Source organism: Lissotriton helveticus, chromosome 4_1, assembly GCF_964261635.1.
Source record: "Lissotriton helveticus chromosome 4_1, aLisHel1.1, whole genome shotgun sequence".
Classification (NCBI taxonomy): domain Eukaryota; kingdom Metazoa; phylum Chordata; class Amphibia; order Caudata; family Salamandridae; genus Lissotriton; species Lissotriton helveticus.
In genome coordinates, this window is record NC_136063.1 from 148,816,897 (window position 1) to 148,840,838 (window position 23,942).

General features: G+C 44.5%; 1 protein-coding gene across 1 annotated transcript in view; it reads left to right on the plus strand.

Moving 5' to 3' along the window:
- IQANK1 (IQ motif and ankyrin repeat containing 1) overlaps positions 1-23,942 on the plus strand; it is a 478,492-nt gene that overhangs the window by 331,718 nt on the left and 122,832 nt on the right. The window contains 1 exon segment of the mRNA XM_078686619.1: positions 16,074-16,182. Coding sequence (XP_078542745.1) covers positions 16,074-16,182 — 109 coding nt within the window.

Consider the following 23,942-nt stretch of genomic DNA (forward strand, 5'->3'; position numbering starts at 1 on the left):
GTAAAGGGCCCAAACTTCAAATAACGAGATGACTCACCCCTGCCAGACAACTTCACATCTCAGATTGCTACCGCAACCTTTGGTGGCGGAAGGGAATTCTGGTATTTTACTTTTCTTCAAGTACAGCTAATGTAACTTTTAGCCATTTCCGTGGACTTTAGGTATACTCATTAGCCTATTGCCTCTGAGAAATGGCATCAATGGAGAAATCCGAAAGGAGTTTGTTTAAGGCTTGTGATTCCTGTGACAAAATTAGAGTTTTCTCTGGTGACCCTCAGAAGAGATGCATATACTGACTCTACCCAGACCACAAGGCCAAAGATTGCAAGATATCTCAATGACCATGGGGGGAGACTTCTTATATGGGCCCAAAACAATAAAGCAACTGAACAACTCTCTTTGTGGGGATGAAGCTGAGACTAGATCCTCTAAATTTTAGAAGAAAAAAGAAAGCCTCATAGTGCAGAATCCTCAAGGGCCAAGACCAATCCTGGAGAACTTTCTTCAAGACAGCGTGAGGAGTGAGGAAAAACGCAATAAAAAGAGTTTAAAAAGTCAACCGATACTTCTTCCCAGAAAACCAATAGAAACAGAGGCATTCTCAACTTCAATGCCTCCACCATCAGAACCACTGACTAAAAAAACCCAAAGGTAATCACCGTTGATGGTGCGCCCGTCGACGACGTTGTCAACTATGCCCTTCAACGAAATTTTGTCTACGAAGTTGAGGAGACAGTATGGGGAGAAGATATTGAACTGGTCAACGAAAACCCCATTGCCGTCTTGACTGTCTGTGAAGTTGACAATGAAACCACGGGCAACGACATTTCTATCGACTACTTCCTCCAAGACTTTGTCGGAAACACACCCATTGATGCCATTAACATTGACAAAGTATTCACCATTGATTATAGCGCTGATGGCCCTACTATGCCCAGAGCATACCTCGCCAAACTAGATACCACTTTAGCCTCTGGCGAATCTTCTGGATACAGAAGCAGGGGAGGATTCTGATCCAGATGATCCCTTCAGAGCAGCATATAGTTCATATATAGTTAACTTCAAGTTCCAGGACACAGGGGAGGAACAACCTGAGACATACCACCCACAGATCACACACCAGAGATCGGAAGGCAGGGAATACTATGACCACCACTTAGGTAAGTGCATATGAAAACTATATGTAAAGGCCTATGATGAGAATGCCAGTGGATCTTGTTAAAGATCTAAGGCACATGATGGCAGAATGTTGAGTATAACCAAATAAAGCACTCCTCGTTGATCTTCCAGTATGGTTTATTCAGTACAGTATAATATATGAAAGTTTCCCCATTGTAAACTGCAATAATCCCCTCATCTGCAACTTCAATATTACAGCCATAGCACTTCGGCGTCTTCCTCATCCAATGCCTCCAGCCAACTGACCTCACATTCCACCATGAGATCAATCTTTCTATTACATCCCCACAACTGAATTTCAAAGTAACAACTAACCACAAAACCGCCTTTTGCGAATGCTCCTAGCTGGTCAGCATCAATCGCCTACACCTGTTCCGCCTCAACAAGCACCTAGGTCTCTGCCACCAGCATCATGAGTATCATAGGATGGTGTCACAATGTGCCTCAAACTCCACGTCAGTCAGTACAACAGTTTTTAGATGTGCCTCAACTACCCATCCTGGTAGGCAAATTGGATGATGACCAATATACAGATATGGAGGAGGGTGAAAAATGCTGAACAGACCCATTGAGGTGAGGTGAATGGGATGATTACATCCTACGAGTCGCAAAATGCCAACACCCCCCACCTGCAGATTTACTACCTGCTGATATTGGCCGATTTCACTCTTTGGTGGCTAAAGCAGCCAAGAGATTCGGGTAACCTGTGACACTGAAAGAAACTGATTGTTTCCTGTATGATTTCAAGGAACCCTCAAAGATGTCGGTCAAGGCAATCCATTAATATATCACATCTGGCAAGAAAGCATAAAACTTATGCAAACTTCAACAGTGGCAGCAGTAGTACTGTGAACTGATAAAAATAGAAAATCCCAGCAAATTCACCATTGTGCCACCTGGGTCACCCTAAGACTAATTCTGTTATTGTGCAGGCAGCACAGTGGAGGTCAAGAAACCCAATGGCACCTTGACCAGCACCTCCAGAGCGAGGAGGCCACAGACTGAACGTGGCGAGGAAAAGAGTTTCCTGTATTGCGGCTATGTCAGTAGGGGCTGCTAATGTCATGGCAACTGTAGATATGAAAGGTAGATGTGGGCTGACGTACCCCCATCTCTGGAATTGCTATCAGAGGATAAAAAGCAGTAAGTCAGTACTATCCTCCTTGAGGAAGAAAAAGCATCAGCTACAGTCATAGATTCAGCGATCAATGTCTCAAACATCAACTTCAGACAGCGAGCCAGTGAGGCAGTTTTACTCCAACAGGGCCACTGCTTCCAGACCAGAAATGCAAAACAAGATAATAGACTTGTCATTCTATGGCAAATAGCTGTTTGGTAAGCACATGGACACAAGGTATCAAAGAGGATCCGGAGTCCCTCAGATCTCTGGGTGCTCTAAAACAGCAGAAACCTCAGCCCATTTGAGGAAGAGGCATAATGCAATCCCACCAAGGTCTGCATCAAGGCTATAGATATACACCATACCAAACCTGTCCATCGACTTCCAAAGTCCTGCCAGTATTATGCATCACGTCATCAACAACCATACAAAAGCGCTTGCCACTCCACCCCACCCCCGCAAAAAAGGGTCAGGACGCTAGACGTTATTGACAATATCCAGGCACCGGATAACAACAAACACAGAGACAGAACATCAGGCCCTGTAGCAAGCATAATATCTACCTTCTACAGCAACTGGAAGGCAGTCACTACAGACCTCAAGTCTGTGCTGGACGTGATCCAGTATGGCCATACATTGGAGTTCATTCAACATCTTGCAAAAACTCTTCCCTCCAGAGTAAAACACAACACCTGCATTTATTGAAGCCAGAAATTCCAACCATGGTTCAGAAGCTAGCTATAGAAATCTTCCCAAAACATCATCCAAATGTGTGGTTTTATGGTTTTATTCTGGATAATTCCACATAAAAAAGTAAACGGCGAAAGAGTGGAGGCCCATTCTAGATCTACACCAGCTCAATCTATATCATTCAGAATGGCATCATCCAGGAAGTTTCACCCTTAATAATGAGAAACAAATTTATTTCATTAATACATTCCAAAGCTTTATATTTCTACTTTCCTATTTTCACGAAGCATTGCAAATGCCTAAGATTCGAGGTAGCCAGTTGTGACAACCAGTTTGATGTCCTTCCTTTTCGCATCCGCTCCACTCCCAGAATCCTTTCCAAATGTATAGCTCCAGTAGGCTCCCAACTTTGATGTCTAGGTCATCGGGTTTACCTTACCTAGATGATTGAATGTTCACAGGCTCATCTTTAGAGTCTACCAACAACTCAGTTAAACCCGGCATTGAACATTTCAAGTCCATAGGCCTCCAATTAAACAAAAACAAATTGTCTTTAATCTCTTCAAAAATCATTTATTTCTTAGGAGCTATTATAGACACAGAAAAAGAAAGATCATTACCATCAATAGAGAGGAAAATTGATATTTTGATGTTGGCAAAGCAAATAATGAAACAGAAATAAATTAAAGTATGCCTCCTCAAAAGTCTGGTAGGCATTATGTCTTCCCGTATCCTGCTAATGCCATTCTGCAGACTATGCAGAAAACCATACAAGAAGATTTGAACATACTTTTGAGGACAAAGTAAAAGTAACTGCAAAAATGATTTAAGCACTTCTCTCGTGGACTTCACAGAATGAATGCAAAAATAAGGATACTCTTCCTAAAAAAGAAGGAGAAATAGAACCTTATAGAAGCTGGACGGATCATGAGGGACAGTAAATACGACTGTTACATGTTGCCCTCACACATCCCGAGGCATGTCATACTTCATCAAAAGGCGGTTTCTCCTTGTCGGGCGGGCGCTGCAATGCCCTAGGGGTCCCCCGAAGGGTCACTTTGGTGGAGATCTTTTGTCTTTTTGCTGTTTGATGTGTAAAAGTAGTTTCTAAGTGGGGTGGTGGTGAGGGGGCTGTGATGTGAGTTAAAACTGATTGGGGATATCACATAAACCTTTAATACCTGGATTCCCCTGTCAGATTGAAAAACCTAGTGCTACTTAGGGGGTTGTAATGTACCCTATTAGTCTGGCTTTTTCACCCTTAATAGGATCAAACTCTGGTCAACATGTTTTGTGCCCCTAGTGGTCAAAAAGGATCTTCAGGAAAATGAATATGGGTGAATTTCCTACCCCACTGTTGTGTTGAAAAAGAGTACCCTAACAGTAGTACCTACTTGTCTTGGTGTTGGATGTCCAATCTAAGACTGCGTGTTTTAAACTCCCATGAGATGAGAAAGAGGTGCTGCGCACTGGTATGCTAAATGTTTCTGAGTGCGACCCACTTGCCGCACCTACCCTGATCCCCACTTCACCCGAAAGATCACAGGACGACATACGTTCAGGCCTTTCATTCCTTCAACCAAGGCGGCAGCTTGTGGTTACCACGGATGCATCAGTGGTAGGATGTGGGGTACACTTCCTGGAATATCCGCATGAGGACTCTGGGCATCATAAGAGAAATGTCTACACAAAAGCATGCTCATACGCACAGCAGCCCGGAGGGCTCTGCAATGTTTCACCCACATATCTCCACTGTGCAAGTAATGGACCGAACTGACACCACCACCTCGATGTTCTACTTAATAAACAAGGTGGAACACATTCTCAAATTCTGTCAACAGATGCTCAGAAACTATACCATTGGGCGATTCACAACAGAACTACCTTTACAGCAGATCAACTCCCAGGACAGCAATTAGGCAGATTGTCTGAGTAGAACATTAGAGGATTGTCACAAGTGGAAGTGGAAGGACAGTGTGCTAAACCAAATATTCCAGACCTAGGGGAAACCAAAGATAGACCTGTTTGCAACAAGGAACAACAACAAAAACTGGTCTTTGGCACCCACAACTACCCCACCCCCAAATGTTTGCCTATGTTTTCCTCTCATTCCCTCCTACACAAACTGATAGTAAACATGAAAAGAGAACCCTGCAGGCCTTAAAAGTGAAATCAGAACCATGCAGGCTAATTCTCATTGTCCCCTCTTAGCCAAGACAGTATTGGTTTATGGACCTGCTACACTTGCCCAAGAACCATCCATTCTGCTACAGTTGACAGCAGATCTTCTCTCAAAATACCGGGGTCAAAGTCTTCACCCCAACTAGAAATTGCTCACATTAGTAACTTGGTTACTGAGCATGTGAACAGCTAGATATCTCGCAACACTGCAAAGGACATTTTAGCATAGGCCAGGGCCATGTCAATAAATAAAACATGTACTGCTAAACAGAAAAGGTTTTGCGGCTGGTATCAAACTAATAGATTAAATCCTTTTCAAATTCCTTATCTTCTAGACCTAGCAAAATCAGGCATTAAAGACATGCATAAATCAGAGTTCACCTTGCAGTTTTCTAGTGTTTGAAATGAATACAGAGTCAGCCATCTACGTGATCATATAGAGTGGTCAAAGAGTTTCTAAAAGGTTTATTCAGAGTGTTCCCACCATCTAGAATACCACCAGCAACCTCGGAATTAAATCCTGTAATCTGAGGTGTGAAGTCATCTGGGAGGGGTGAGTCAAAGAGCACTCACACCTCACAGGCCACTGGTTGTCAGTGCCTAGTAAAGCTATTTAAAAGTGATAGAGGGACTAATTTTCATGACGGGTAATTATTCAAGCATGTGAATCATGGAAAGGTACCAGTGTTGGAGAACCACAGTTGAGTAACTTTGTTTTACATAAGTGCCTGAGCCAAAAACCCCTGGGCATTGCATCTGATATCTTCAACAAGTACCACTGAGCCAGTGTTAAATATGTACCTACAAAAATAAATAGACTGACTGCCAGCATTGACATAGCATTCACTTCTTCCAAGGGTCTCTTGGTGTTGGTCTAGGTGCACCATCTAGCAAAAAAGGGCTTTTTAAATGTCTTTCTAAACTCTGTCATGAAGGGCTAACTTCCATCAGGAGTGTGTTCCAGGTTCTAGAAGTCTGTACTGAAGAGGAGGGTGCATAAGTGGATGTCATTGGCATTATTTAATGAGGAGTCAGGAGATTTGGACATTTGTCAGTCAGATTGACTATTTTAGATATTTTACACTTCGCTAAAGGCAGCTAGTGTATGGATAAATAGTTCTGGTAAATACCAGACCAGACCATGTTTAGGCACATGTTGCAGAAAAAAATCTACCCAAGTATCTAAACTTTATTTTTGAGTTAAAGAGCTGAAATTGTTGTCACCGTTTTAGAGCTTGTAGTGTCCTGCCAGGACACAGTCTAGTTGTTGCAGTGTAACCCTACACTAAACACCCACCCACCACAGACGTCACTGGGTCAGGTGACGCTGTTAATAAAAGACCCTGAGCGCACGTGCTCGAGGCCAGATCTGCTATCCCCTAACTGGTGTCCTGTGTCTCATTTGTATCACCATGTGGGCCTAGGGCCCCAACACCACATTGGCGACGAGGTCGGTAGTGAAGCCACGCGTGCCACTGCCATACATCCCAGGAAAAGGGGGAGAGGGCTGCCCGCCTCCAGGGCACCCCCTGTAGCAGGGCGCAAAGCGCCGAGAAGCCGGTGGGCACGTCGGAGCCCCTCAGCCTGCAGCGACCGTGAGGCCCACCGCACCAGCCTTCAAGGACGAGCCGACCGGAGCCCACCCGCGCCGGCCGCCAGTGAGGCCCCACCGTGTGGTGACCGAAGCGGAGCCCACCCGCGGATCAAGAGAGGCCCGTCGGCCGAAGGTGAGCCCGTGACCTGCACGTAAGCGGAGCCCACCCGCAACGGTCAAAACGCCATAATGGCGGCCGCCAGCTGACACCGCCGAAAAACACAAAGCGGAGCCTACCCGCGTTATATATGGTGCCCCTAATTTAGCGAGGCCAGCGGAGCCCACCCGCGGCCCGCCTACAGCGACGCAGTGTTGGCCGCAAACTGCCCCGTGATAATGCAAGGCTCGCGGAGCCCACCCGCGGCCTGCCTGCCGTGTCCCCCGCCGTGTGTGTGAAGAGCCTACGGCGAGGGTGAATGAACACTTGAGGCAAGACTCGCGGAGCCCACCCGCGGCCTGCCTGCAGCGCCCCTCCCCCGCCGCGTGTGTGAAGTGCGGCGGCGGGGTGGACAAACTACGAGAGGAGCGCCCGCAGCGTGAGGGAAGCTGAGGGGCGCCGTTTAATGAAAGCGGAGCCCACCCGCGAGTGCACTGACCCCAGCGCTGCACACACCACACTGCCGGAGGGCGGACTGTGCCCGCAAACAGAGGTAGCCTACAGCTCGGCTGACGTTTGCCCGAGAGGATCCATGGGAGCGGCGCCAGCAACACCCACACGCAGCCTGTGAAAAGGGAAGGGGCTGAAGGCATAGAGCAGCCCGAAAAACAGAGCAGACAAGCCCCAGCAATAGCGCCTACGTTGTGGCCCCCAGCGCTGCGTGTGAACCAGGAAGACAGAGTGGCATGCTGCAGCACCAAACCCCCTGAGCAGCCCGTGAAGACTGAGGCCAGCTGCGAGGGGCACGGAGGGAATGAGGCTCTCCTCCCAACTCCTTCCTCACAAAGCCCCTGCAAAAAAAAACAAAGGACCTACCTGTCCACGTGGCCCAGCACCGGCAGCTCGGCTCAATCTAGAGAAAAAAAATCCAGGCGAGGATCCAGAGAAGCACACAGAGACGCAGACTGCCAACAGTATCAATCCAGCATTACTGCCACCCAGTGGCCTAAAGGAAAAGTGCACCTGCCACCAAGAGAAAGGAAACAAGCACTGCACGAACCCACGATGGGTCAGCTGCAGCAAGGGGCAACAGACTGAGTAGCGCCCCCAGGGAAAGCATCTAAACTCCCGCAGCAAGTAAGTGCGCAACCACACAGGAAACACAACACCCACACGCACCAGCAAGGAGGCGGCAGTCGCCACTTTCCAACGCAACGTGGGAAGAGGCACGAATGCCTCAGCGAGAACTCAAGCACTGACAGAACGTCGAGAGGGAAACGACTGCCAAGCACTGGGAAAACGTCCAAGGGTCTGACTGTCGCGATCAAAGGACGGAGAGAGCAACGCCACCTTGTGGCCACAGGCACTCACTGCAGCCTCAACTACTCCCGCCAACGGTCCAAAGCAGCAAGTCCCTGACAACAGCCAAAGCAGCAATACCCAACGACTCGCAACAGGCGTCCAAGAACTCCACACCCACACGCCAGGACCGCGCAGCACTGCGCCGGAACGTGCCAGGAATCAGGAGCGCCAGAGTGACGCTACACAGCGACACGCCAACGCCACGGGACAGCACACAAAAGTCCCCAACAGAGACAGCGATGTCTCGCGGCAACCGGAGCGCCATCGTCAGCACGCATGGCAGCATGCACCAGAGTTGCACCAGGAGCGGTGACGCAACCCTCCTCCGCGCAGACAAACCGCGCCAACGCCAAAACACCGTGACGGTGAATAGCGACCACAAAGAAAATAGCACAGCATGACAACTCATGCCCAAGATGAAAACCGACCACCCAGTCGGGTCACCAAGGAAAGAAAAGCAGCAACAGAGAAGATACGACGACAGGTCTAGTCACCAAGCCACGTGAAGACAGTGTCCTACCACATGGACAAGACCACGGGGACGACATGTAGAGGGCCCGCTACATGGAGAATCCTGGTTAGCATGAGAAAGCAAGAAAGAAGACCTGACCGCGTCGAGGAAGAGAACGGAGAGGAAGAATGGAGAATCACAACATCACTCCACAGAAGAAGAGAGAGAACCACAGCACACAGGAACATCGGTGCTGTTCCAAGGAACATCGCAACATCCGTGTGGATCCCAGTAATCCCTACAACCTGCATTCGAAGAGACCAACCACTGAAGAACTGCATGGGTGCCCCGTGAACCTGAAGCTTGCCGAAGCAGAGCATACCCGAGCACTAGACAATCAACCCTTGTGGACTACACAAGACTCGACTGTGGCCATGTCCGAAGTTCCGCAGCGACCCGCACAGCCCACGCGATCATGTGGCAGTCCAGGGGACAAGGGCCTCGGCCGCATGTCCTGTGACATAGGAATCCGGATGGGAGAGGTGCAGCAGTGGCAGCTCCACGACAGGCAACAGGAAGCATGAAGGCCCCAGGTAAACACCTAGCACCGAGGAACGGTCTGGTAAAGACACTGAACCCATGTCCTAACGGCAAGACCATCCTGGCGGATGACATCAACACCCCCGAGGACATCATGAGAGACTTGGCGGTGAGTCCGTTGGCAGTTCGGCAGCGACGCCTTTGCGCGGCTCATGCGAAGCCCGCACGGCTCACCCGGTCCCATCGTGTCCGGCAAGAGGGTCCTCCCAGCGTCTCTAGTGAGAGAAGAGTCCAAGCAGGAGAGGCCAGTCTTCGAGGCTCCAGTGAGAGAGGAGTCTGGCAAGGAAGGCAAGTCGGAAGTTACTTGGCCGGACGGAGATGTGAAGGCATCAAGATCAGCAAATCCAAATAAAGACCCCTCGTGACATAGTCGTCTCCTACAACCAACAAGCGTTGTCATCCACTGGACTAGGAACACCTGCGAGACCCCTCTAGGGTCACATCCATCCTGCTCCCAATGCTCCAAGTGATGAACACGGTAGATAAGCGTCAACACAGCAAGACAAGGATGATCTGAAGTACACCGCCGAGGTGAAGCTCATCTGACTGACTTTGTAATCCTGAAACTTTCAACATTCTCCCAGCGATCGCCTGATGAAGATCTGTTGGGGCTATCACATGTTATTGTTCTGTTTTTCTTGCAGGTTGGACATTTGTTTTTCCTTTCATTAAAGTTGGGGAGGAATGTAGTGTCCTGCCAGGACACAGTCTAGTTGTTGCAGTGTAACCCTACACTAAACACCCACCCACCACAGACGTCACTGGGTCAGGTGACGCTGTTAATAAAAGACCCTGAGCGCACGTGCTCGAGGCCAGATCTGCTTTCCCCTAACTGGTGTCCTGTGTCTCATTTGTATCACCATGTGGGCCTAGGGCCCCAACACCACAGAGCTCACCCTCCTTAGAGTCTTAAAATGGTTATTTAAATTCTCATGCAGCATCCTTTTGCTTCAACTCAAGAATCACTTTATTATTTGCTCATAAATGTTCAGAAGGTAATTTATGGAGGATGTAGAGATGTTAAACGAGCTGTAAACATACGCTGCTGATTTAATATTCTTAATAGTAACACAAGAGCAAAGAAAGTCAGGTGGAGGTGGCATATAATTGATCTGCCGTATAACCCTGGTTTGCACCTGAGCTCACTTGACCAGGTACGCTAGGCACATCCTGAGACTAGGTGCTGCATTAACAGAAAAGGGGACATTTTCTGCTCACGAGCCATCTGTGACAGTTCATGAATGTGTAGATGAGTGAGCAGGAGAGACACACAAAGGGAGCTGAGGTGCTCTGCTGTTCTGCGTATTTGTGTTTTCAAGCACAATAACTAATAAATTCTACTGTTTTAAAGTAGGGTAAAAGTTACTATATTCGGAATTCTAACCAAAAAACGTCAATGAAAGCACTGACTTCTCTATTCACAAGCCCTCACCCACCTGGAGGTGGCATGCTGCAAAAGACACACGGATGATGGACAGAATGCAGAGCAAATCAAACATTCACCCCCAGTCAAGGGATCTGGGTTAAATCCATCGATCTTTTGCTGACCTTGCCACCCCAGTTTAAACCTAGCCATGTGCAAATCAGTCTTGACACTGTGCCTCATGGGAACAGTCCAGCCCAAACTGCCAAGCCAGGTCTTCCCTGAACTGGAAACAATCATCCTGGGACCGGTTGTGGGGCATCACCCCTCATCAGCCAGGCTAGGTCTTCCCTGAACTGGAAACAAGCATCCTGAGACCAGGTCTAGGGCATCACCCCTCATCAGCCAGGCTAGCTTGAATTCAGTGGCACAATGAACCCGGGAACCACATTTGGGCATACCCGGCGCACTTAGGTCGAGAAAGCAAAAGACATACAGATGATGGACGTAATGTAGAGCAAATCAAACATTCACCCCCAGTCAACAGCTCTCGGTTAAATCCATTGTTCCTTTGCTCACTATGCAACCCCAGTTTAGACCCAGCCATATGCAAATCAGTCATGACCCTGTGTCTCACGGGAATAGTCCAGCCCGAACCTCCAAGCCAGGTCCTCCCTGGACCGGAAACAAGCATCCTGGGACTGGTTTCAGGGCATCATCTCTCATCAGCCAGGCTAGCTTGAATCCAGTAGCACAGTGAGCCATGGAATGTCATCTGTATTTGCCATTTATTCTGTTACAACACAATTCATATTTTCAGGGGTATGCTGCAAGGCAAGGAAATGAACAGTCATTTTTCTAGTAATTCATTGGCATCTCATTTTGCCCCTGTGTTCATTCATTCAAGTTTTGACAAGTCTTGTTGTCATGCCAATGTATTTTAAATTGGAAGGGCGACTAATTAGGTAAATGTAAATCTTTGTGTTACAGTTTGGATGTTTTAGTAGATGCCATTTTCCTTGAGGTCCCAGAATCACTTATTTTGTTGGGCTGGTAAACTAACAGACATTAAACTGTCCGCAAGGGTAGTGTCCCACAACCTGTTGTTGTACTGCCCACTGGTTTTTATTTTTTCAGTCTTGTGTGGACTAAAAGCTCTCTGAGATTGCCAATGTATTTAAATGTAAATGCTGGCTTCTGAATCATCAGCCCCTGCTGGTGAGTATATTCCATTTGGTGATCATCTTTTTCATGTCATTAGACAGGGGGAGGGGGGGGGGGGTGAATGTAGTGACACACAGATATTTGGGTTGATCATTTTTTATTTTAGATTCTAGGAACGCCTCTCTGTAATTATTTCTCTGCTCTTCCGGACTATGCGGATTACCTTTTCTGGATAATCACGGTTTCTTAGTTTATCTACAAAATCCTCTGCTTGTTCATCGTATTCTGAGACATCTGTATAATTCCTCCTATTTTTAAGAAATTTACCGAAACTGAAGATTAGTTCTCAGTGCTCTTGGTTGGTGGCTCCCGAATAGTAGTAAGCTGTGACGGTCCTTAGCTTTGCAGTAAGCTCTTGGCTTCAGCCGCCTTCCCCAATAGATATAAATAAATCCAGGAAGGAAGCTCCTGGATTTATGATCTTGAAGTGGTACATTTTAAAAATGGGTCTAGAGAATGAATCCATTTGGTGAAGTCAGTTACCCCATTTCTTTCGCCTCTCCAGATTATCAGGATGTCATCAATAAACCTGTGCCACAGATAAACGGTCATTTCTCAATAGGTATGTGTTTGAGTATATACATCTCCTCAAAATTATACACATAAACAGGCCGGACTTGGGGTGAAAGTACTGCTCATTGAAGTTCCTTAGGTCTGTAGTTATAGGATTTTTTAGAATTGGAAGACATTTTACATTAATGCCAATGTTGCACGCTCCGTAATAAATTGAATAGGGGTGGCAGACCCTCAGTCACTTGATTTCTACATCTCTCCTACTACTGCTAAGGTGTCATCCTGGGGAATATTGGTGTTCATAGCTTCCATGTTAAACTTTATTGGTAGGTCTGCTGTCCCTTCATTGTTGATGGCCTCAGTCAGGTTTAATACATCTTTTGTATCCTTCAGACGTGAAGTGCTCTCTACTATAGGTCTAAAAAAAATGGCCAAGAATTGAACCAATCCCAGACACTATAAGTCTTCCGGGTGGTGCTCGTTTTTATTTGAAGGTTTTAAGAAGGGAATAAAAGAACAGGATCCTAGGTTGTTGATTGAGCAAGAATTCTGCTTCCTTAATAGTAATCCATCCCAGTGTCTCAAACTCAATGAACATTGGCCGAATTTGTCGATTGAGTCTCGGAGTGGGGTCCTGGTCGATGGTCTTATAATACTTGGTTTTTCACAATCATCATAGACATTCACAACTATAAACCTAACTGGAGAGTATAACAATTGGCCCTCTCTTGTCTACGGGCTTGCTTGTGATCGATTAATCTATTGAGATTGTCTTAATGGCTCCTCTCTCATTCCCTGTGAGGTTCTGCTATGGTTGTTTATTATCGAGTGCCTGGACGTCATTTATTACTACTCGTTCAAATGCAAGTATTTCACATGGAGTGGCTCCAGTTGGGGGAGTAACCGTGGATGAGTTCCTCAAGCCTGAGACAGTTTTATCTTGTATTGATGATTTATCCGGAAAAAACATTTGCGGTCCTATTTTCTTGAACAAGCTAGCCAATTCACAGTTCAATCAAAGGATCTTCCTGTGTACTGAGGACAAATTCCAGGCATTTGTTAATAGCACTTCTTTCAGCTTAAGATAGTGTTATCTTTCTTATATTGACAATCCAGTTGGAATGTCTGTTTCCTTCCCTTGACTACATGTCACTATATATGGTTTTTTTGTATTACTCTGTATGTGTTTGTTGTGTCCCTTTGTCGTGCCTCCGTGCCGGCCTCTTCCTAAATACGCCTGGGCAAACAGAGTTGTCGTTCGTGGATGTAGGAACGGTGCCTTCGGTCTGCCTTCGGTCGCCACATCGGTTGATGTTGGAAAGGAATCGGTCCTATTAGGTAGCTGTAAAATTTTGGAGATCCTTCTCCATTCATCATCGATACTCCATCCATCAGAAATAGAACTGCCAGCAGCCATCGTATTCTTATTCTTATGGCCTGATGCTCCCTCAGAGATGTATGAATGAAAATTGTCTTGCTTGTCTTACTTAGTATAAGGGAATACCTTTTCACTACTAAATTTTTTTATGTCCTTTCGAAGCTTCATATTCTTCTGTGGTGTTAGGAACTCCTTACTTTCATTCATTTCTACAGTAATTTCTGCTAGGTGAGATTTAAACAGATTTGCTTGAACTGTGCTCTTTAGCGCATTTTCTCCTATTGTGATCTCCATCAGCGAGTCTCTTCACTGTGTTAATGATTTACACCAGCCAGAAAGATCTTGATCAATTTCCATTAACCTGATAAAGATTCAGAAATGCTTTAAAATCAGTTGCTGACTCATCTGGAAGGCCACACTATTTGTATTTTTTTCAAAGGAACCGGTGTGAAAAAGAAGGTGGTTCTAAGTGCGAGCACTAACCTTAAAGAAGTAAATTATTCAGTTGACATTACATGACCCTACAGTCAAGAAGTTATTAGCAACAGGTGGGGGTCCTGGTCTTCGCAAACCTACTGTCACCAAGAAAACAATGATGCTCAAGAGATTAAAACAGCTAACTCAATCACACAATGCAAAGAGACAGGCCCAAACTAGAAGAACGACATATCTTCACTGTCCCTCCTGGGATGCCTTTTTAGGCTGTCAATTCTCAGCATCATGGTGTCCATTAGTGAAAAGGGGCACTAAATAAATATATGGATATTTTAATGATTTGATTCAGGTTTGCTCTGTATTAAGTGTATTGCAGTTTTTTTTTACACTAACCAACATTAGAACTCTACACATGTCTGGGAGTATAGTTTACCTAGCTGGAGGTGGGTTACCTTGTTTCTTCTTCAACTGTCCTGTTCCCTCCTCCTTGTTTCAAAACACTGGGGGGAGGAGGGGTCACCACCTCCTTTGCCCTCCTTCTAGGCATGTTAGGCCAGGCACTGGATGCCCCTCAAGTCTCCGCAAGGGAATTGGTGGTGGGGCTTGATCCCGTGTCCCACAAAACCTGGCGCCTGTGTCTCTTCCAAGTGGAGAAAGTGGACTGATTCAAATAGAGCTAGATGGAAGCAGAGGAGTGGAAGTCCGGGAGTGGGCAGAGGCAGACATTCTTAGGCTCCATAAACTTGTGTGCCTGTTCTGTTAATATTCAGTATGCTAGGTTCAAAACAACCTAATTAATATGTTAGATTTATCACAGTAAAATCACTGGTTTCATGCCTCTGTACCAAACGCTGTGTCCCCCAGCTCCCAAAGCCAGGTGTTCTGTCCCACAGGCCTCGTTGACAGTCACCTGGACGGCGCCATCTAAAGTGGTCTTCCCCCAACCCTCGAAGCCACTCATCTGGATGGTGTCCTGTAAGGGGTTCTGTCCACCAGCCTTCGAAGCCAGCCACCTGGACGGTGTCCTGTAATGTGCTCTGTCCCCAGCCCTTGATGCCAGTCACCTGGATGGTGCCCTGAAAGGTATTCTGTCCCACAGCTCTCGAAGCCACTCATCTGGATGGTGTCCTGTAAGGGGTTCTGTCCACCAGCCTTCGAAGCCAGCCACCTGGACGGTGTCCTGTAATGTGCTCTGTCCCACAGCTCTCGAAGCCACTCATCTGGATGGTGCCCTGAAAGGTATTCTGTCCCACAGCTCTCGAAGCCACTCATCTGGATGGTGCCCTGAAAGGTATTCTGTCCCACAGCTCTCGAAGCCACTCATCTGGATGGTGTCCTGTAAGGTATTCTGCCCCCTCCCTTGATACCAGTCACCTGGATGGTGCACTGTAAGGTGTTGTGTCCCCCTGCTCTGTAAGCCAGTAACCTGGACGGTGTCCTGTAAGGTGTTCTGTCTCCAGCCAATGAAGCCAGTCACCTGGATCATGCCTTGTAAGGTGTTCTTCTCGCAGCCCTCGAAGCCCGTCACCTAGATGGTGTCCTGTAAGGAGCTCTGACCCCCAGCCCTTGTAGCCAGTCCAGTCACCTCGATGGTGCCCTGGAAGGTGTTCCTGTGCTATGACCCCAGCCCTCAAAGCCAGTCATCTGGATGTTGCCCTGTAAGGTGCTTTGACCCCCAGCCCTTGAGACCAGTCATTTGCATGGTGCGCTGTAAGATGCTCTGAGCCCCCCCTCCTCTCGATGCCAGTCACCTGGGTGGTGTCCCATTAGGTTCTCTGTCCCCTAGCCCTCGAGGGCAGTTCCCTGGATGGTGTACTGTAAGTCGAGTCAGGTGTTTTCTATACAACCCTATGCAGCTGTGTCTAACTCTGCCTTCTCGTTGACAGTCAGTGCACGACGCAGAGTTCACCGTGGAGTCCCTCAGAGTGGCTGCAGGAAAAGCAGAAGGGAGGCTGACCGCAGCAAAGCTCAGATTGAGGGAACAGATGCAGGATGGTAGGTGCAAGGCTCTTGCAAACGAGTGTATTTTTGGTTTGAAGTGCTCTACAGCCCATCCGATTTAGCCGCTACTGCTCCACTCGATTTAATTCAGGATTGGTGCCCTTTTGTAAAAGATTCATGATGCCAGTAGCCATAGAGCTCCTTGTAAGATGGCTTCTGGGAGCTATCAATAGGTGCTTGGATGCTGTGGAAATTGAATCATGCATAAAAACAGCATACAGCATCAGCGTGACTCATGAGGAACTCTAACAAAGATTGCAGCAGAAGTCATACAATTCTTTCACATAAGTATTTTAGGCAGACTTGTATCGTGTGTGTTCCAGAAAGAAAAATAACAGCAAATGCTCCTTCTCTCAAATTCTTTGTAAGTCTGATTTTGGCGTCTTTGATAGAACAGAACTCTACAATGGCAAATTGATATGGCAATGCAAATCTTTTATTAAAAACATGTTTCTTTTTCGGTTTTTGTTATTTAGTACTGGAGTATATTGTAGCCCGTCATCCAGAGCAATGCTATGCCCTTGCCATAGGTGAGGCTGCCAGTTAATCTGTTGCACATTTAGTGCTAGGATTTGGGGGGCCACGGTGCTGCACACATTCTTTCTCTTTCCATTCCATCAGCTCCTTGTATGCCTACTTACTGTTCACACCTCAGTTGTGAAGTCCTCCCGACCTACAAAAAGCACCACTAGGTCCTTGCTGGTGCAGCACATGAGGAGCATTGCATCAGATAAGGCGTGGCATGCAGCAACATGCCAGCAAGAAGCATGTAGGAGACTTCTTCCTCGTCCAATACTGGGTAAGTTCCTTGCACTGTTCTGGGCACAAACGTGACCAGTTCCTTGTTTCTGAATCAGGTAAATGCAGTGTCACCCTAAGAATTGTGGGGAAAGACATATTTTGTGGGTCCCTGCAAGGGACACATTTTTTAGTTTATTAATCATTTTTAGGTCTCTTCTAGACAGCACTTGCTCAGTCTCTTCGAGACATGTTGTATATAATTTGTGGGCTTTAGCCCTCCCATTGGCTTCCCATTTGCTGGCTCTATCTCATCATATCTCTCATATTCGTTCTCCCCATTTGTCCAATGCATCTATGTGTGCTTCCATCTTCCTGTGTTTAGCTGTCCCCAAGAGCAGGGACCAAGTACTATATCAATACACTGGTCACCATTTTAGCGTTTTTTCCCAACTACTTTTTTCTATAATTTGGAGCACTTCAGACAAACTCTCGAGCTCCGCTGTAAACAGGGCTTTAAATCTTGTTCTTATCTAACAGACATTGTTTAGATCCGCTAGTTCAGACATGTCCCACATCTGCTCCATGACTTACAGCTTAAATTTATGATTATTCACCCCCTTAAATTATCTGGGCCGCTTTATATGGTTATTCCGTGTGCTTAGGCATATTGCTCAGGGCACTTTCATTTAACCGGTAGCAGCCTAACATTTGTCTCCTAAATCACAATCAATAAACCAAAATATCATTTGCTTTGCCTTTCTGTAATTGTTTATATTTTTCAAATCTGCATGCTGCGCCTGCCCACAAGAATTACATTTCCATAGCTATGTTCACTCCCCTGGGGCTGCACATGTCCCGCATCATCAGCAATCTAGTGCTATGCAGGATTTATCACCGGACCAGACCAGCAGCTATCCGGCTGTGCAGGGCTGCGAGCCACCCACACATCTGAACTGGAGAAGGAGGTGGGTGGCCATGTGGAAACTCAAGGATAGGGCTGCTTGCTCACCTCTCATGCCAACAGTCTTAAACTCTTTAAATACACCCCTCGGTTCAAACATTCAACTGAGGACGGGCTGTACACGAGCCCACCCACTGTCTATTTTTCACTTGGATTCGCTTTTTAGTCACCCGAGTTGCTTCCGCTTTTTACTCCGATATTGGTTCATAAGGAAATGTTGGGCATACCAGAGGTGCTAATCGGTGGCTCTCTGTACACATCTCTTCCTCCATTAAATATAATATGTTCTCAGCAATGCCAGTCTCTTCAAAGAATCAACACAGGATACACAGTAAAAAGAATCACTTTCTGTCAGCAATGTACACCACAGGGCACGGACATTTCAGCAGTCTCACATACATCAATACCAGATCTAAAAATACATCCTATCAATATCATATTGCCTCACTTATGGATACCTACCCATACTTACACAGGCATACGTCACTCCCCCATCCCGCCCCTTGATGTATTGTATTGTTCTGATTTGATTACATATTTTTACTAAGCATCTGCATCCATGCTTTTTTATTGACTTGTCCATTCCTGTCCTTGTGTCTCTGAATAGCTGAGCCTATATGTGCCTGCAAACAAATGAATACTGCCATTTTCTATCTGTGTGAGCACTGAGACAAACAGAGGCTTCTGGGTTCTATAGATGTTTTGAAATAGTTGAAGAAGTGTAGATACACTTGTTGTATATTTAACAAGGACCCCCTGAATACATAGATACAAAAGTTCCTAGGTCAGGGAAAGGAGCACTTGACAGAAAACAACCTAGGCAGCTTATGATTTAAGTGAACACATATAATAATATGAAGGAACAATAGACTGAAAAGTTACTAAAAAATTGGGTAATTTTTATTCATAATTAAAAATTAAAAACCTTCAGACATAATTCACAAGTTTCAGTTCATATACATCAAAGTATTGACAAGAATAACAGAATTAGCAAAATTAAAAGCATGTGTGGTGTAATCACCAATAAAAATATATAACAGAATCCTACATAAACATAAAAAATTTACAAAATAAGTGGCACAATAATTCTCTACGCGCGTTTCGGCGGCCAGCGCCTTCTTCTGGAGCAGCCGCGTGATTTCTAAAAAAATGAAATACATATAAAAGAAATACATAATTACAACCTGATAATATACTGTAATATCACGAGTTTCAGTCTAGTTTCAGTCTAGTAGTCATTTGGTTCCTTATGCAAACATGAAGATCACAATAATTAATTGATGAGCGTTATTTTATAAACAATAGATTTTTATCATTTTCATTTCCTTGCAATATTGGGCTCCTCCATTGTCGACAAGGGGTCAATGGTTAGAAAGGGGCTTCAACTGGAGGATGAAACTGGGAGTTGAGGTCAATGGTCGGCACGAATCAAAGAAAAGGTAGAATATAGTGGTATACTCAGCTCTAATTTACCTTATAGAGATTACTACCTTCCAGTCAAGAATTGGTGATAATAATGTATGGTTTCTTCGTGAAATCTATTATAAATAGTCTAGATCATATGGATCAAGTACAAGTAACTCACGGTACTTACAAATAGCGATAAACTTGCAGTCACTGTAGTGTAGTATCTATTTCTTATTTCTGATGAATAAATGTCACTTGGGCTTTTGAAAAAAATATAGATGGTATACATTATTTAACTAGTGTTGAAAACATTAATTTGTAAGTTTTTCTATCTTTACTTGTATGGAGATGAAAATTCTACATATAGATTTTTACCTGATAAAAAGAGCTTCTATGGTTTTATTTCCCGCCAACCGGAACCATTAAGATAGAATGTGGTCAATTATGTAGATTGGGCTGATGTAACCTTCCGTAGTCCACTAGATTCTTTTTTTGTATCAAGGTCTTGTATCCTGGATTTTCTGTTTAAATTCAATAAATACATTGAAAATATTATTCTCATATCTGATCGAAAGCTAATTGCCTCAGCTAGGTCTTTCCGTTAGAAGTTCCCCATATCTGGTCGAAAGCTCTTCTATCTATTTGGTCAAATTGCCTCAGCTAGATCTTTCTATTAGAGGTTCCCCATATTTTATCTCCACGAGTGTAAATTATATTCTAGTACTCTATCTTCTAGTACTCTTGTTTAACTAGTGATTATTAAGCTGCTATTTGTTCTCTATCATTAGACTCTAGCAGCTTTGATGTTATTATTTTTTCCGTTTTATCTTCTTACCTAATGGTCTTTAGAGAAGGAAATACAGCGCATATATTCTTGAGAATGTTGATATCACAATGTAGACGCAGAGTGTTTTCCTTGAGTACCGATATAATTACCGGGCAACGCCCTATTTGTGGGAGAAGATTATATTGAATCAGATATATGACATTATTTCTATATATTTTTTTCCAAAAAGAAATTTTCAGCCATCAGAACCGCTATTTTGCATGGATAATGTTACAGGGGTCCATACATAAAAGACTATGGACTTAATTTCAGGTTACACTATACAATTTCATGCTAGCTTACTGTCTGTTATTAAACGGTATTGAGTATGCATATTTCTCTACCCTCTTCCTTATCTGCAATTCTTTAAGAGGCAAGCAGGATTATTTACGATTCTTACCCAAAATTGAGGGGTCCGGTTTCCAAATGTTTACGATAGTCGAAGTTTAGAGATAATCAAGGTTTAAAGATTTTGTGGCGTAAGATGATTAAAAGATCTCCCTGCCTGTAAAATGACAAAAAAACGATATTTCAGTTTGTAGTAAGTTACGGTTTAACAAAAGCTAATTAGAGGGAGCGGATGGCTTCTCTTCTCGACTCACCCGAAGATATTCGGCAAGGCTCCTTCTTTCCGGCGGCGGGATTTTCGGAATGGCGATTAGGACGCGATACTCTTTGGTTAACTGAGTGTTTGTAAGGTCGCATTTTTATATCGTCACTACTTCGGAAAATACGTTACACCTGGCGGTTTTCTCATTTGTTGCTAGTAGTGGAAATAGGACTACCGTTGTTATTTTGAGGAGTCGAGAAAGGACTTTAACGTGAGAGGATTCTCGAAGCCCTGATTATCTGTTTCTGGTATTATATCAGAAAAACGACATTAAAAAAGCAATGCTATTATTATTTACATGTAGGCGAGTCGAGAAATTGACCGCAACATGAATGTTTAAAAAGGTCGTTTTTCCTCATTAAGTCATTGAAAAAGAGAGAAGACTCTCATGTTGTCATTTGAGTCATTGTCTCTAGACCGGAGATAAGACTCTAGTTTTTCTATAGAATGATTCCAGTAAATTCCCAAAATTAGGGCAAATTATTTTTGGGAAAGAGAAAAATGTATTTTTTCCTATCACTCTAAAATATGAAGGTGCTAGGTGTAAAATTTAAAGGCGCTAAGTGTATTCACAGACGCCTGCATAAACGATTAAGACGGACACTACGTGAGGAAGTGCCACAACTATTTAATGTATTGAGGAGTTCATGTAAGTAGATATTTAAATATACAGTATAAATCTAGATCATTGTACACAGCATAAAGGTATGATCTATCTGAATTTTCTAACAATTCAAGGAACTATTATATACATATCTCATTTCCCATATATATCTAAGCAAGAAGGTCTTTTTGTCAGATTATTAGCATATCGCATGTTCCCAAGGAATTTCGCTATTAAGACCCTGACGGAATGTATTAAAAACAAAAATCCAAAATACCTCTCTTTTCTTACGGATGGCTGTCCCTCCTTTCGAGTCGGGGGTATGGATCTTTTCTAGGATTCTCCATTTGAAGTCATCCGCACAGTGTCCTTTCTCTAAGAAGTGTTTCACCATGGGTGATGCAACTTTCTTGGTTCTTATGGCTGAGCGGTGCTCGCTCAGTCGTGTCTGGATCATGCGTGAGGTTTCTCCTATGTAACCTAGTAGGCAAGGACACTGTATGAAGTAAACCACATTGGTTGATCTACAGTTCCACATCTCTTTCGCTGTTGTGAGGTGGCCATTATGGACAAACTCCTCCCCTCTTAGGATGTTTCCACATGAGGTACATGAGGAGCATGGAAATGTCCCTTTAATTGGATTATTTGTAAGAATGGACCTTTGGGCCAAATTCTCTTCATTCGCAGTTGGCTTGAAACGAGAGTGGACAATGTAATCTTTAATATTTTTATTTTTCTTATGTGCAAACAGGGGTTTGATTAGTTTCTGTTCATTTGGGCAGTTGCTATTTAAAATGTGCCAATTTGAATTTATGACTTGTTTTATTTTAGCATTGATGGTTGAATGTTTTGTTATGCATACTATTTGATTGTTAGGTTTTGGGGATTTAGGTCTTAACAGATAGTCTTGATCGTAGTATCGTGCACGTTTATATGCATTTCTCACCAATCGATGGAAATACCCCCTTTCAATAAATTTGGATCTCATTTTTGACGCTTGTTTATCGAAGTCGGTCAAGTTCGTGCAGTTACGCCTAACACGTAAAAACTGGGAGAAGGGGATGCTATCTTTCTGTGTTCTTGGGTGGAAGCTACGGTAGTGCAGCAAAGTGTTTCTTGCCGTAGGCTTCACATGGAGGTCAACTTTCAAGATTCCTGCTTCATTCGTTATTTCAATATCCAAGAACTCTACCTTCTCACTACTAATGTGGGAGCTGAAATGCAAGTTGGAGTTTGCCGCATTTATCCAAAGGATAAATTCCTCCAGGGTTTCTCTCCCATCAGTCCAGATAAAAAAGATGTCATCAATATATCTGGACCAATGGGAGAGAGATTCATAAAAGGGGGCGATTTCATTCTGGATGAATTCATTCTCGAAAGCTGCCATGAAGATATTAGCTATTGATGGTGCTACTGATGCACCCATGCTGACTCCTTTGATCTGGCGATAGACATAGGTTCCGAATTCAAATATGTTCTCTGTTAGAACGATTTCTAAGCAGGCCAGCAAAAAGGTTTTGGGACAAGGGATATTATGTAAGTCAATAAACCACTCTGTCCTTCTCATCGCGTCTGTTAGTGGAATATTGCTATATAGTGACTCTACGTCCATTGTCACTAATAAGTCATTATTTGGATTAAAGGCCAGTCCTTCAGTCTTTTGTATCATGTCACCTGTGTCACGTATGTACGAATCAATCTTTGGTATGAATGGACGCAGGTAGTTGTCAACATATTTGGACAGTGATTCAGTTGCTGTGCCTATAGTAGAAACTATGGGACGGTATGGAGGGTTATTGATGTTTTTGTGTATTTTAGGGAGACCGTATATACATGCTATTTTCCCATCGTTATGGTTCAGGAAATCAAATTCCTTGATGTTAATGAATCCATCGTCCAAAGCTGATTTTGTTAAAGACCTAATTCTCTTGGACAGGTTTACTGCGGAGTATGATTTGACGGGACTATAAAATGTTGGGTCATCCAACATTTTGAGCATGTTAATTTCATATTGGCATGTATCAATGATTACAATGCCACCACCTTTATCACATCCTTTAATAGTAAGGTCTTTATTAGAAGAGAAGGATAATAAGGCTTGGTGTTCTGCCTTATCTAGATTATAGATTGGTTTAGGGATACATCTTAGGGCTTGGTCTAGTTTCCTAAGGACTACCAGCTCAAAAGTTGCCACTTCTGGCCCTAGTTGCTCAAGGGATGGACTAAACGTAGATGGCAAGCAGAGGGGTTTAATAGTGAGATGTTCTTCTTCAAGTGATGTATTCGAAGCAAAGAATTTTTTTAAACGAATTTTGCGGAAAAAGGAAATTATGTCACAATAGAGCTCGAATAAATTAAGAGTAGAATGTGGGACATATGACAGGCCTTTGGATAGCAATTTGGTACTGTGATCATCTAGTTCTATTTTTGTTAAATTAAAGATGGGAATTACATTCCCGGCTTCCAGTACTGCCTGTTCCTTGTTTCGTGAATGAATTGTGGCTCTTCCTGCTGGTTGTAATGCTGAGGTTGGTAATTTCCTCTCGGTTGGCCTTGGAAGTGGACTCTGGGGCGTCCCCGGCCTCTCCCTCGGTTCCCTAAAAAA